We start from the raw sequence: 12,908 nt of genomic DNA, 5'->3' as shown, positions 1-12,908 counted from the left end.
GTGATAGGATTTCAGTGTCTAAACTCACACTTATCCATCTGTACTAGAAAATAAAAGTTTTCTGAAGAGCTTTTCTGCTGGTTTTGGTCATATGGTGTTTTGAATAGCATCAAATCAGCTCCTGCTTAGCTCCTAAGGCCCATGTGGACAAAATACTGCTATGATACGTGGCTTGGTAATCAAGAGCTCACCTCAATTGGAAATAAAATAACTGCACCACGCTTAATAAACATACCTGGTAAGCTTTGGTGGCTTCCCTCACCATCATTAAATTTGTTGAGTTTTCTTCTCCTGTGAGAACACAACTACACAGATAACTGTGGGAAAAGGTAAAGGAGAAAACAGGAAGAGGGTTAGAGATCCAAGAATGCAGAAGTCACCTTTTGCCACCCAACACCCTCATGACTCGAAATTTTTAAAAGGGCAACCTGTACAGTTGTGTTTCTGTGGGAAGGTCTTATCGTCCTTCTCAGTTTTCATCACAGAATCACAGAATGTTAGTGGTTTGAAGGACTTTAGCCTTTAATCCTTATCTTCTGCCTCACATAACTGATACTACTCTATATCAGTTTGCTTTCATCCTCAGGTATATCAAAGTGATGTACACTGCACTATGATAGTTTGTCCCACTCATTTCACCATGGTACCCGAAGGCCCTACAGCCTGGCAGAGGTGCTCACTAGCTCTCTGGAACTAGAAAACAGATCTTTGAAATTATACTGGCTCCATTACCTTTGAGATTATAACTGTCTCAATCAATGATTCCTTTTTCATTTTCAGAACAAAGAATTTGCCCCTGTCTGGAAGGTCAGCAAAGAACGCAGATTACCCATTGGAATAAAGCCTCTGAAACTGGACAAACCTTTCTATTCTGCAAATACTTCACATTGCCTCAAAAGGCCTGAAAATCCAAGTACTTGTGGATTTCAATCCCACCTGGAAAAATCCTGTATCTGTATCTCTAATCCAAGCTCAGTGAGGTATACATTATGTATCAGAAGAAAGCCTACAGTTCTATATACAGACAAAACACACAGGTCCTCTGACAACACTTTGGTCAAAGCCAAGAGAAGGCAACACAATCGGGCAGGGTGCTGTCAGCACTGCATGGGATGTCCATAAGACTGTAGTGCTATCTTTGAACATCAGTTCAAATGATAAGAGAAGCATGGAATAAGAACATGCTTTATCATCATGGACAGTAAGGTCAGATACAAAAGGAAGTCAAACAAGTCTTACTCTGCCAGGTAAGTGGGGCACTGAACTTGAGTATCCACAAACAACTGTCTCAGAGGGAGGAGGTCCATCACTGCAACCAGACTCACTAGAGCTTTTGGAACCTGTAAGGTAAGTCAGACTTTAGCTTAGAAGAATTGGTTATGCAGACCACAGTGCACTTCTTTTCCCCAGTCTAGCCATTTGACACCCCTTCCCTTCCTCCATTGTCAGAAGAAAACAAAAAAACAACAAAAAAGTAACAAAACAGCCCACCAAAACTCCTGATTCAATTTTTTATTATTTTCTGACATCATGGTCTAGTGTAACTGCCATTTCAGACTGCATCTCTATTCTCAGAGAGACAAGACAAGCAAAAATGCTTTTGTAAAAGGCAATAGAATGTATTTGGAATGGAAAAAAAAACCCAACAAAATAAAAAACCCATTGAGTTAGCATCAGTCAGTCATGTACCAGTACAAGCTAGAAGGACAGGACAATTTCCCAGAGCTTGCCTGCATGTGCAGAATATCAAGAGCTTCTTGAATCCTTCTGGTAAAATTCACAGCTGAGTAGTGATCCTGATAGAAACAGAAGACATTACTCAAGGCATTTTGGTTGGGAGCCTGGACAATAATATTAATTCACATCCATTTCTACCATACAACACTGTCGTCAGTAGTGTTCTTCTAGAGATCAGGAATTTTAAGCATAGAAATTAAACTAAAATGTAGAAATACTTGGTGAAAATTTGGATTTAAAATAAACCTTGTTGAACAGTGGTATATTTAACACAAATCCACTGGGTCCTTCAGGTAAAGACATAAGAAGGAACCCAATCTGAATGCATGCTGAACAGCACAAACCAAGCAGCCATAGGCATGCTCACAGCCATCTGATAAGCTCTTATAAAATTAGGTGAAATCATTGCTAGTCAAGGTCATAGCTATAAATAAAGCTATAAAACTTGGCAGCAGCAGCAAAGATGCCTAGTGGGGCTCCAGCAGAAGCAGCAAAATTCTCAACCTCAAGGAGTTGCAGAAGAATTGAAAATGCTCACAAGAAGTTAACACATTAAAGGCAAGAAAGTAGGAGCTGCCAGAGAAAGGTGGCCTCTCCCTGCCACCTGCCCACTCAACTCCCATGATCTCCTTATGGCAGCCCTGAAGGCTTCTCCACAATCCAGAGAAGTATAAAATTCAAATGACACTGAGCACTACAGCAACTTCCCTCATACATACCTCACCTGTTCCTAGCACCTCGCTATACTGTGAGTTATGGGGCTATGACAATTGTAGGACTGAACTAGCAGTAGTTCAAAGCAGTATGATTCTATCTTAGATGTCTAAAGAGGCCACACTAACAGTAGACCAGTTGCCACATCAGAGGAGGGAAAGTTTTCTTCCCTTCCACTTTTCACTCACAGTCAAAAGACAGTAGCAAAGACAGTGGTTCTTACCCTGGAGTGAGCCACAGGGAATGCAACCACCCTACTCTCTTGCTGGCAACAGTTTTTATATCAGGCCACTGTCCGCAGAAAACATTATCAAAACACACAGCAGCATATATAAGTCATTCTATCTCTGTGAAGATCCTAAGGATCTATGGATCTATGTCCCTTGATACATTTCTACACTGATATCACAGTGCCACTACAGTTTCAGGTAACCACTTCTACTACTCACAGGGTCTTTGCAATAGATACACAGATCGTTGTTTCCAATATACACTGTTATGAGCTTCCAGTCAGCATTGAAGTCAATTCTCTGTGCAATAAAGAAGAAAATAACAACTATGAATTTATTTGACTTTATGATACACACATTGCATCATTGCAAGTGGCTCTACCATGGTGATGGAACACTATTTCTTTTCATGCTCTAAGATTAAAGGAGTCCCAGGCAACTTACAGGATCAGTTTTCATTAGTCTCAGGAGATTTCTTGCTTGGGCTGGTAAGTGCCTGTGAAGAAGGACAACTAGTGAGTGCAAAAAACACCATTATGGAGAGATCACCGTTAACGTTCTTCACACATTTTAAATCAAGTTGTCAGATATTAGAAGGGTTGAGTGAGGAGACAGTACAATCCTCATGTTGCCATGATCAAATGTCATGTTCACATTTTTGTGGAAAGTCAACATCAAGCTGAACTTGAATATTGATTTTATTCAAGTTCACTAATTAATCTGTAAGTTTAGCTTCTACTACAGTGGGTTTAGTATCTAAACCAGCTGAAAAGCCAGATACAGCAAGGTAGCAAGCAGATGGTCTGTTTAGAACTAGGCTGCTATCAAGCTATTCCTTGTGGACGAAAACAACAAGGGAATCCCAAGTCCCAGTGTTTAACTGACCTCTTGAGCAATGTTTGTGAGTATACCACAGCTCACCCTCCTGCAAAGCTGGTGTTTCAAAGTGCGTTGCACTTTGTGCCTGCACCCAGAGACAATACTTGATCTTCGATTGTGCAAAATAGCTCTGTGCCCACTATCTTTCCAGGATAATTAAAAATCCAAGTAACTTTCAAAGTTAGTCAGACAAGTTAAGATAACAGCCTTGCTTGATCTCTTTTGTATGTATATGCATGCATGTATATTATGTATGTATGTATATAAACTGCCAGGAATTTCGAGTTACCTAGGCTGAACACTTCGATCTCGTTTGACTGCCCTGACATGTTGAACCTCAAATATGCATAGAAAAGTGAATGTGGTTGGAAAGCTTTGGCCTTCCAGGCAACTCTGTAGTACAGCATGAACTGCATCTCCCCGCAGGCTCTCATTATAAGAACTTCACTTACTGTCTATCATTTCTGGAAGCACATCAGCTGACATTAGTAACCACAACATTTGTTTTGTATGGCAACCAAAGCTTACCTCTCCTTTGCAATGCTGTGTTTACTGTAGGAACGGGAGATACCTCTCAACAACCTCCTCCAACTGGATACTGATCTAACACTAGGATAGAGTATTTACTGGGGAACAAGCCTTGGCATACATCTACTTGTGACATAGACACTGAATGCATGTAATGTATGTTCTGCTGTTACACTCATCCAACATCATAACCTACTTATTTCTATTCTAAAGCTATCACAAGCCACAAGTAGTCATTATTTCCTTTTGTTCTTACTGTGGAAACCTGTAAGCAAGGGCATTGACTTCAATATTGACCCTGAGGAAAACATAATTTATTGAGCTGACAGTCTGCAACGTCTGTTTCTCATACAGTCACTGAAGTGCTGGAACACCCTGAGCTAATGCAGTCAGTAAGATCTAACATCATCTTGAATGAAGTAGTGCCAGTAATCACCCATCCTTGAACTGCAGACTTCACCAAATTTAGATCTTGATCTACAGAAACAGTCACAGTTCCTGTCACCTGTTCTCTCCTCTCAGTCTTAAATGCTTAACCTTTTTTTCACATGAAATTAGAGATCTCAGACAGGCTCTGCTTCAGCAACATGCTTCAGACCTATCCTTAACTCCAGCACATACGTAAGCGTTTTGGCAATGAATGTAGAGAGACTGAGGAACATTTTGCTGAATGAGACCTGCATTGCTACATTGCCATCAAGTTCACGGAACAGCACTTCAAAGCAGCCACTGATTTCATTTTAAGAAACCCTTACATCTCGCTTCCAAAAGCTGGTAAGGTTGCAGAAATACCTGATTTTAGAAAAGCCCCAGCACCTCTAAAAAGCAGTTTCCAGATTAGCATACAAAAGTGAGACATGCCTGGTAACAATTCAGAAACACTACATTAGCTAGTGGACTCTTTTTGCCCTCTGAACCATAGGGAAACGGGGTTTTTTTAGCTGCTGAATAATAAATGGTGGATTGCATCATCATTTCAGGACCAAATGCCTAAAACAGAAGAAATATTTCCAGATGTCACAATACATTTCAATATTCAACTAGTATTCGTAGATGCATCAAGAGCCCCAATGTGGAAGAACTCAAAAAAGCATCAAAAAGTTCATGTATCTCCAGTCCAGCTGCTTGCATGGGAAAAGAGAAGACCAATTGCTATAGATGAAGTAAATAATTTTTCATTAGACTAACATCCATCAACTCATTTCATACAACTAAGTATTTTAAGAGTAGTTAAATAGTTATATGTTAGTTGTCCTGGTTGCTACTAATACAAACTGCTTTAAGTTATATTGGCAACTTAAGACCATATGTATACCCTGTTTTAAGTCTTTCCACCCCTCCAAACAGCCTGATTAGGCTGAAACAAAAATACAAGACATGCATCAATCTCATTCTTTCCTACAACAAATACAAGCTAAAACTAATCTGGATATATTCTTCATATTAAAGTATGCTAATAAATTCTCATAAATTGCTGAATCGAGACATAAACTTTGTACATATTTCAATGACATACACAGATACATTCAGCCATTGCTAGGAAACAGAATTCCTTCTCTCAGGTATGGAGATAGGGCTGTACGGTATAACAGGGCACCTAGCAAACTATTTCTGTCAGGAAACTTAGGCATTTAGTGAGATTGCTAGTATGAGTCAGAAGTTACTCAAGGCTTATAGGACAGCAATAAAAATACCCGTGAAATCCTAACAGCGAACACAAACACCTCAGTTGGCTTCTGAATTTCACTTCCAAGACCTACTTCTGTAGTTAAAAGAATTTTTCTTTAAAAAAATAAACAAACTGACGTCTGGGTAATATCAATGTCAAATCCAGGCATGATCTGCTGGAATCTGTGCCCAAATTATGACTGAATTCTGTCAGCCATCTGTTTTGTTAATTAAACAGCACTGACCCTTTTAATAAAACACCAGGCATTTCTAGGATGAGCAGTATAGCAAAGCTCACCTCACACAGTCTCCCAGGTGGGAGTTAAAGCAAACAGCCCAATTCAGAAGACTGCAAGACATTTCAATCCCTATTCTATCAGCAGAACTGGCCACAACTGCAACAGCCCTCAAATGCACCAAAACCTATATATGACCATCAATTCCCCTTTCTTCAGATTCTAGACTGTGACTATTTTTTTTTGTCTCTCTTGACCACTCTTACTCTCTTGTCCACGAGCCTGAGGCCAGACTTAACGAAGATTTCTTCCAGTGTTTCTCCTTTTCTCCTTAAAGTATCTCTTTACCAACTCACTACATGTGCATTTTCTCAAAAAATCCACGCTATCAGAGATTTCTTGACAGAAAGGCCAACGTCACTCCAGTCTTTAAAAAGGGGAAGAAGGAGGACCCAGGAAACTATGGGCTAGTCAGCCTCACCTCCACCCCTGGAAAGGTGATGGAACAATTCATCCTCAGTGTTGTTAATAAACATATGAAGGACAAGATGGTTATCAGGAGGAGTCGATATGGATTCATCAAGGGGAAATCCTGCTTGACCAACCTGATGGCCTTCTATGAGTGCATAACCGGCTGGCTAGATGAGGGGAGAGCAGCAGATGTCATCTACCCTGACTTCAGCAAGGCTTTTGACACTCTCTCCCATAACATCCTCATCAGAAAGCTCAGGCAGTGTTGCTTGGATGAGTGGACAGTGAGGTGGATCAAGAGCTGGCTGAATGACAGAGCCCAGAGGGTGGTGATCAATGGCACAGAATTGAGTTGGAGGCCTGTGGCCAGTGGAGTTCCACAGGGATCGGTTCTGGGGCCAATCTTACTCAACATCTTCATCAACAACCTGGATGAGGGGACAGCAAGTTGGCTGATGACACCAAATTGGGAGGACTGCCTGATTCCCCAGAAGGCTGTGCTGCCATTCAGTGGGATCTTGACTGGCTTGAGAGTGGGGCAGAGAGGAACCTCATGAGGTTCAACAAGGACTAGTGCAGAGTCCTGCACCCGGGAAGGAACAATCCCGTGCACCAGTACAGGCTGGAGAGCAGCTCTGCAGAGAGAGATCTGGGAGTCCTAGTTAATAATAAACTAAACACAAGCCAGTAATGTGCCCTCATGGCCAAGAAGACCAATGGCATCCTGGGATGCATCAAGAAGAGTGTGGCCAGCAGGTTGTGGGAGGTTCTGCTCTGCCTTGGTGAGGCCTCATGTGGAGTCCTGTGTCCAGTTCTGGGCTCCCCAGCTCAAGAGGCACAGGGTTAGGGTTAGGTTAGGTTAGGTTAGGTTAGGGCTGGAAAGAGTCCAGTGGAGGGCTACAAAGATGATCAGGGGACTGGAACATCTTCCTTATGAGGAAAGGCTGTGAGAACTGGGGCTGTTTAGTCTAGAGAAGAGGAGATGGAGGGGCAATCTCTTTAATATTTACAAATATGTAAATAGTGGGTGTCAGGAGGCTGGGGGATCACTTTTTTTTCTGTTGTATCTTGTGACAGGAGAAGGAGTAATGGAAAGAAGCTGGAATGCAAAAAGTTCCATTCAAACATAAGGAAAAACTAGTTCACTGTAAGGGTGAGGAAGTCCTGGCACAGGCTGCCCGTGGAGCATGTGGAGTCTCCTCTAGAGGTCTTCAAAACCTACCTGGACACATTCCTGTGTGACCTGATCTAGGCAGACCTGCTTCTGAAGGGGGGTTGGACTAGATGATCTCTGAAGGTCCCTTCCAACCCCTCCAGTCTATGATTCTATAAATAGATGATTTAATACACGTTGAAGAGGAAGGGTGGAAACCACCATCATCAATCAGTTTCTGCCAGTTTCTTGATTGTGGATTTCACAACCAGGACTGTCAGCTTCCTTTAAAAGTTCAGTTATGAAATAAGCCATACATTTAACATGTTTTGAGCCAATTTTCAACTCTAACTAGACTGGTTTTGTTTCCTGTTCAGAGCAAGCTGTGACAGCATGTAAGACAGTTGAAAGGAAATTAGACAAAGCATCCATCACCTGCAAATGTAAACCAAAAAGTTACATACTCTGCCTGTGCTCCAGGAACTGCCTGGTTAAGGAATGCATTTGTATCGTTCTCGCTCCCAGTGCCAGTTGAATAGCCCACAATTTTACCATTGAGTTCTCGAAAGATGTCTGAAAAAGAAAAGAGAGCAATGAAGAGAAAATGACTACATCTGCTCCCTGCCCACAGGGACTAGCACACACCAGCACTGCCAGAGTTTTGCTCTCTTGAAAGCACAGTGCAGCTGCTTCAGCCGCCAGTCAACTAGATGCATCCACCCAGCAGTGGCGAGAGGAATCACCAGCTGGCAGCAACTCAGACAGCATTGTGCTTGCTGTGCCCTGCACTGTCACCAGAGGATAAGATGGGCAGAAATGAGGATGACTGTGTGCAGTTCTCTCATGTTGTAGTGGTTAGAGCCTAATACAGAACACTCGTTCATACGATGGCGACTTTGTGACGTGAGTCTGATGGGAGATTCAGCCCAGCAGGAGTTTATTTTCATCTAGAGGATCTGGGTCTGCTAATGGCTGTGCAAATTCTCATACTACTGACAAATAGGATGAAGAAAACCTCAGATGTGTGGTTATAACAAAATCTCACCATGTGCTTTGTTACACTTACAGTAGTTTCCAAAAGAAATTTGACAGGGTAATTCACAGCTCAGAGTGAAAATGGTCACATCATAAAAGTTACCTTCATCTCAAAGACTGAATTTAATCACATTTTAAGGAAGGCTTTGTCAAATGTAATAGCATCCAGTGAATCAATTAATTGCTTGTTCTACTTATATTCTTGTTATATTCTGCTTATAGTCATGGGAAACACTCAGAAGGAGAGTTTACTGGCCCTCTTCACCTGGAAGTTTATTATTACAATTGATCCAAACTGAAACTTGAGTGACTTTACATTAGCAATAGACTGAGCTACAAGAAGTTGCAGGTTTCAGTGAAGAGAAAGTGAAAATTGCTCCCTTCAGGATAGGCAGCTCTATTTGCCAAAGAAGTCCACTCTATGCAAACATTTATTTTTGGAAAAACCTATGGTGAAATATTTATTAAAAACAAGTGTTAATTGCATCATGAGCACGGACATAGCAAGCTGATTCAGAAATTCAAATAACACTCACCAAGTAGTTTAGAAGGGAGGGGGAAAAGCAAGGAAGGAAATGTCTATCTGCTTCTCAGCTTCACTTTATTCATGAGTCCTAGGATACTGTTTCTTTGAAAGGTAGTGCTTGTTAATTACTCTACAACAGATTTGAGACACTTAAGAGCTCTCTGTGAATGTATCAGAAATCAGCCTGTTCTCACTCTTCGATCTTGCCAATTAGATCTAGGAAAGCATTTACTTACTAGGTAGAGTTGTCACATTCTCTAATGATGCATCTCCTCCAATACTAAAATGAGAAAGAGACATTCCAGTTAACTCATCTCTTAGCTGGACATAGAGAATAAGCAAAGTGAAAAACTAGCACACACCATGAGAAGAAGTAAATGGTGATTAATTTGGTAACTGTCAGTCTATCAGATTACATGGACAGGACAGAAGTGGAAGTACTATCGGGGAGAATGGCTGAGGTTTCAGTGGTAAAGACACTTGTCGGAAACATTTAAGTATTTGCAGCTGTACAGGAGTATGGTCAATCATTATGAAAGGGCAGAAAAAACACCCAAGACTCCTACATATCCAAATGATCAAGCCCTAAAGTACTGCAGCTTACGAGTTCAACTTTGAGGCAGTTCCAGCCTCATGAGGCCACTCTAAAGCAGCACCAAACAGTACGCCCCTGGGTTGGCTCTTTGTTCTGTTCTGCTTCCTGCACAGAAGCTCCTTCTCTCCATCTTTTCAATTGTTGGGACACACTGAGGCCACACTCTGGCTTATAGAGAGGCATTAGGACAGCACAGAACTGCTTCAATCAATGTCAACTGAGCTAGATCATTACACCAAATAAACTTAGTCTTTTACAACTGAGTGCTGTTTTTGGTAAAATGTCTCTGGGCAAACGTACTGTTTTCAGTCATGCTACAAAAAGTTCAGAAATAGCAAACTTTGAGAAGCCATCCCCAAAGCAACTGATTCTGACTTGTTTGCTCCAGAGATTTTTCCTTCATTTTGCAGGCTTCTAACTTGCCATCCCACCATAAAAACAGAAACCAAAGATGAAAGGAAGAGAGAAGTCAAAAGGCTAACTTAACATCCATTCCTGAAAACATTTTCTGTGAGGTGGCCCTTATGACACATTCTGGATCTTGATACATTTTCACAAGAAATCCTACTCTGAGAAGCAATTTCAGCCTTCTGACAGCCAAAAGCCTCAAAACACATGGAAGAAAATAACATTCTTTACAGGAGAAGATGCACATTTCCTCATCTACTTGGCTGAAGACTTACCTCCAAGACAGTCCCCGGTATTCAGTATCCACATCCAGGAGATTATCTGAGGCAATTCCTGTACCAGCCTGGACATTATTTTTCATTAACCAAACAAAATTAAAGCACAGTTACTAATATATTAGTCATTCATACATCGTAATTTTATTTACTTTTGAATGCATCTCTTCAAAAGCTTTAGAAGGCATTTGGCTTTTCCCCAGCCTTCATCCTGAAGCATGCATCAATAACTTTCACCATTATTTACAACCATCGTTTTGTATATGACACACAAAATATATGATGGAACCACAAAACAAAAGCCTTCTTCTCATGAATCTGGATGAACTGAATAACTAATTTACAGTTACGTTACCCAAGAACGAAAACACCTCAAACAAACACACAAAACTTCTGGGCTAATGATGAGAAACACTATATGAACATCTCAGAAAGACACACCATAACATCTTTATGCAAATTCAAAAAGTATTGCGCTAAATGTACTTAGATTAGTGCTACAGCAAGGTGGAAAGTACTCTCTACACTTACCCTGAAGAAAGAGGCAAGCTAGTAACCATATCCCTCCTAAAAGACCACCGGAATTCAGAATCAAAGTGCCTGCCAGCTGTGATACTATAGTTTTGTGCTAAATTTGGGTATAGGATAGTACTTCAGTACAGCACAAGACCAGGCAGACTACTTGCTGCTACCTCAGATTGAACCATAACACTACATTTTTTTCCATGTCTAAGCTTTATTAAATTGATGGAAGACTGGTGTTCAGAATAACTACGCACAGGCCAAGGGCAGATTTGAGACAGCAATGCTCCACTGTACTTTCTATGAAAGCATATTTTATTCTCAGCTCCTACAGACTATAGTTAGAAGCAGAAACACCTTCAGGGTCTTGGATGTTATAATACAGCAACTACAGCTATGTACAGATAATCTTTCATTTGTCAATATTGCAGGTTTGCATTCAAATGCTTCTATTTATTTCAGTAGCCTCTTGTGTGTAGGAGTTGTAAAGGCTTCATGGTTTGTACACACAACGTCTTTGTTGCTAAGGCTCAGATTCAGAGAAACCTATGTTCCAGCTACTACTACTACTTTCCCACCAGTGTTTCCTTTGAGCTGGCTGTAGAGTTTGATCAGTATGAATCCATCAGGCAGAAAGACAGAATTGCAATACAAGATGTCTAGATCTTGAGATATATTCCTTCTAGGCTAACCAAAGACAATTATCTTCAGCAAGAACTACATCTTGATAAAGAAATCAGCTATGAGTTAACACAGGCACAATAAAAAGACTGAATACCTTCTGAAATGGATAGAGTCAGAGAGCTCTTACTCCTGTACATCCCTATCTCATTAATACCAAAATAAACACAAAGCTATTACCCAACATCCTTTACTGTCACTAAGCTCCTGAAATAACTGAAGCAAAAGAACCAGTTTGCCAGTTCATTCCTATTCAGAAAAACTTTGAAAAAGAAAGTAACTGAAGCCTTTACTGTGTCCCATTAGTTTCGACAGCATTTGATCTCTTCTGCCACCAATTCAGCAAACTCTTTAAGCACCTCTTCAGAGGATTTTCCTGTATTTTTGCCTGAGTTCAAAAGCATGTGAATATCTGCATAGGGGGAACAGAATTCTGGAGAACTGGCACCTTCTTTTGTGTCCTAGCTGCTAGATCTATTATCATACATGAAAGAATGGATCTTTGCTTCTAGGTACAACAGCTATTTCCCCTCCAACAGAGCAAGCACATGTTTGTAGTTTTACCAAGAGAACAGTAAAAACACTGTCTTCTTACCGTCAAAGAATCTCCAAGGGCTGCTATGACTTTCACATCAGCTGGCTTTAGGAAATGCACTGAAAAGGAAAGAGATGCAGCTGAACTCTGGTGGGAAACAGCTATGCTTTTCCACCACTATATACATGAAACATGCCATTGTGCATTTTGATGCTCAAATATGTTGTTGTGATTTAACCCAGTGGGTGGGTAAGTGCCACACCACAGTGAGACGGGGAAGAGTATTGGAAAAAAGATAGCACTTGTGGGTTGAGATAAAGACAGTTTAAGAGGACAGGAAAAGAAGGGTAATAATAATAATATAATAATAATAAATATAATAATAATGATGATAAAAGAATATACAAAACAAGTGACACACAATGCAATTGCTCACCACCTGCTGACCAATGCTCAGCTAGTCCCCAAGTAGTGGGCTGCAAGCTTCCCCCACTTTTATTGTTCACCGTGATTTCATACGGTATGGCACATTCCTTTGGCCAGTTCAAGTCAGCTGTCCTGGCTGTGTCCCCTCCCAGTTTCTTGTGCACCCCAGTGTGTTATCAACATTATTCTCATCCTAAATCCAAAACACAGCATTGCACCAGCTACTCAGACAAAATCAAGTGATAAAATACTCAGGTGATAAAACAGGAGTTCTCTCCCATTCATCCCA

General features: G+C 40.9%; 1 protein-coding gene across 1 annotated transcript in view; it reads right to left on the bottom strand.

The window, feature by feature from the left end:
• The window catches only part of PLB1 (phospholipase B1), an 85,671-nt gene that overhangs the window by 29,882 nt on the left and 42,881 nt on the right, over positions 1-12,908 (bottom strand). Inside the window, exons 32-40 of the mRNA XM_061990120.1 lie at positions 12,254-12,312; positions 10,456-10,523; positions 9,414-9,457; positions 8,081-8,189; positions 3,126-3,177; positions 2,901-2,981; positions 1,731-1,796; positions 1,240-1,340; positions 236-317 (exon numbers count right to left, since the gene is read on the bottom strand). Of these exons, the coding sequence (XP_061846104.1) occupies positions 236-317; positions 1,240-1,340; positions 1,731-1,796; positions 2,901-2,981; positions 3,126-3,177; positions 8,081-8,189; positions 9,414-9,457; positions 10,456-10,523; positions 12,254-12,312 (662 nt within the window). The remainder of the gene's footprint in view (positions 1-235; positions 318-1,239; positions 1,341-1,730; positions 1,797-2,900; positions 2,982-3,125; positions 3,178-8,080; positions 8,190-9,413; positions 9,458-10,455; positions 10,524-12,253; positions 12,313-12,908) is intronic.

Source organism: Colius striatus, chromosome 2 (genome assembly GCF_028858725.1).
Source record: "Colius striatus isolate bColStr4 chromosome 2, bColStr4.1.hap1, whole genome shotgun sequence".
NCBI classification, from domain to species: Eukaryota; Metazoa; Chordata; class Aves; order Coliiformes; family Coliidae; genus Colius; species Colius striatus.
This window is presented reverse-complemented; position numbering and strand designations above follow the sequence as displayed.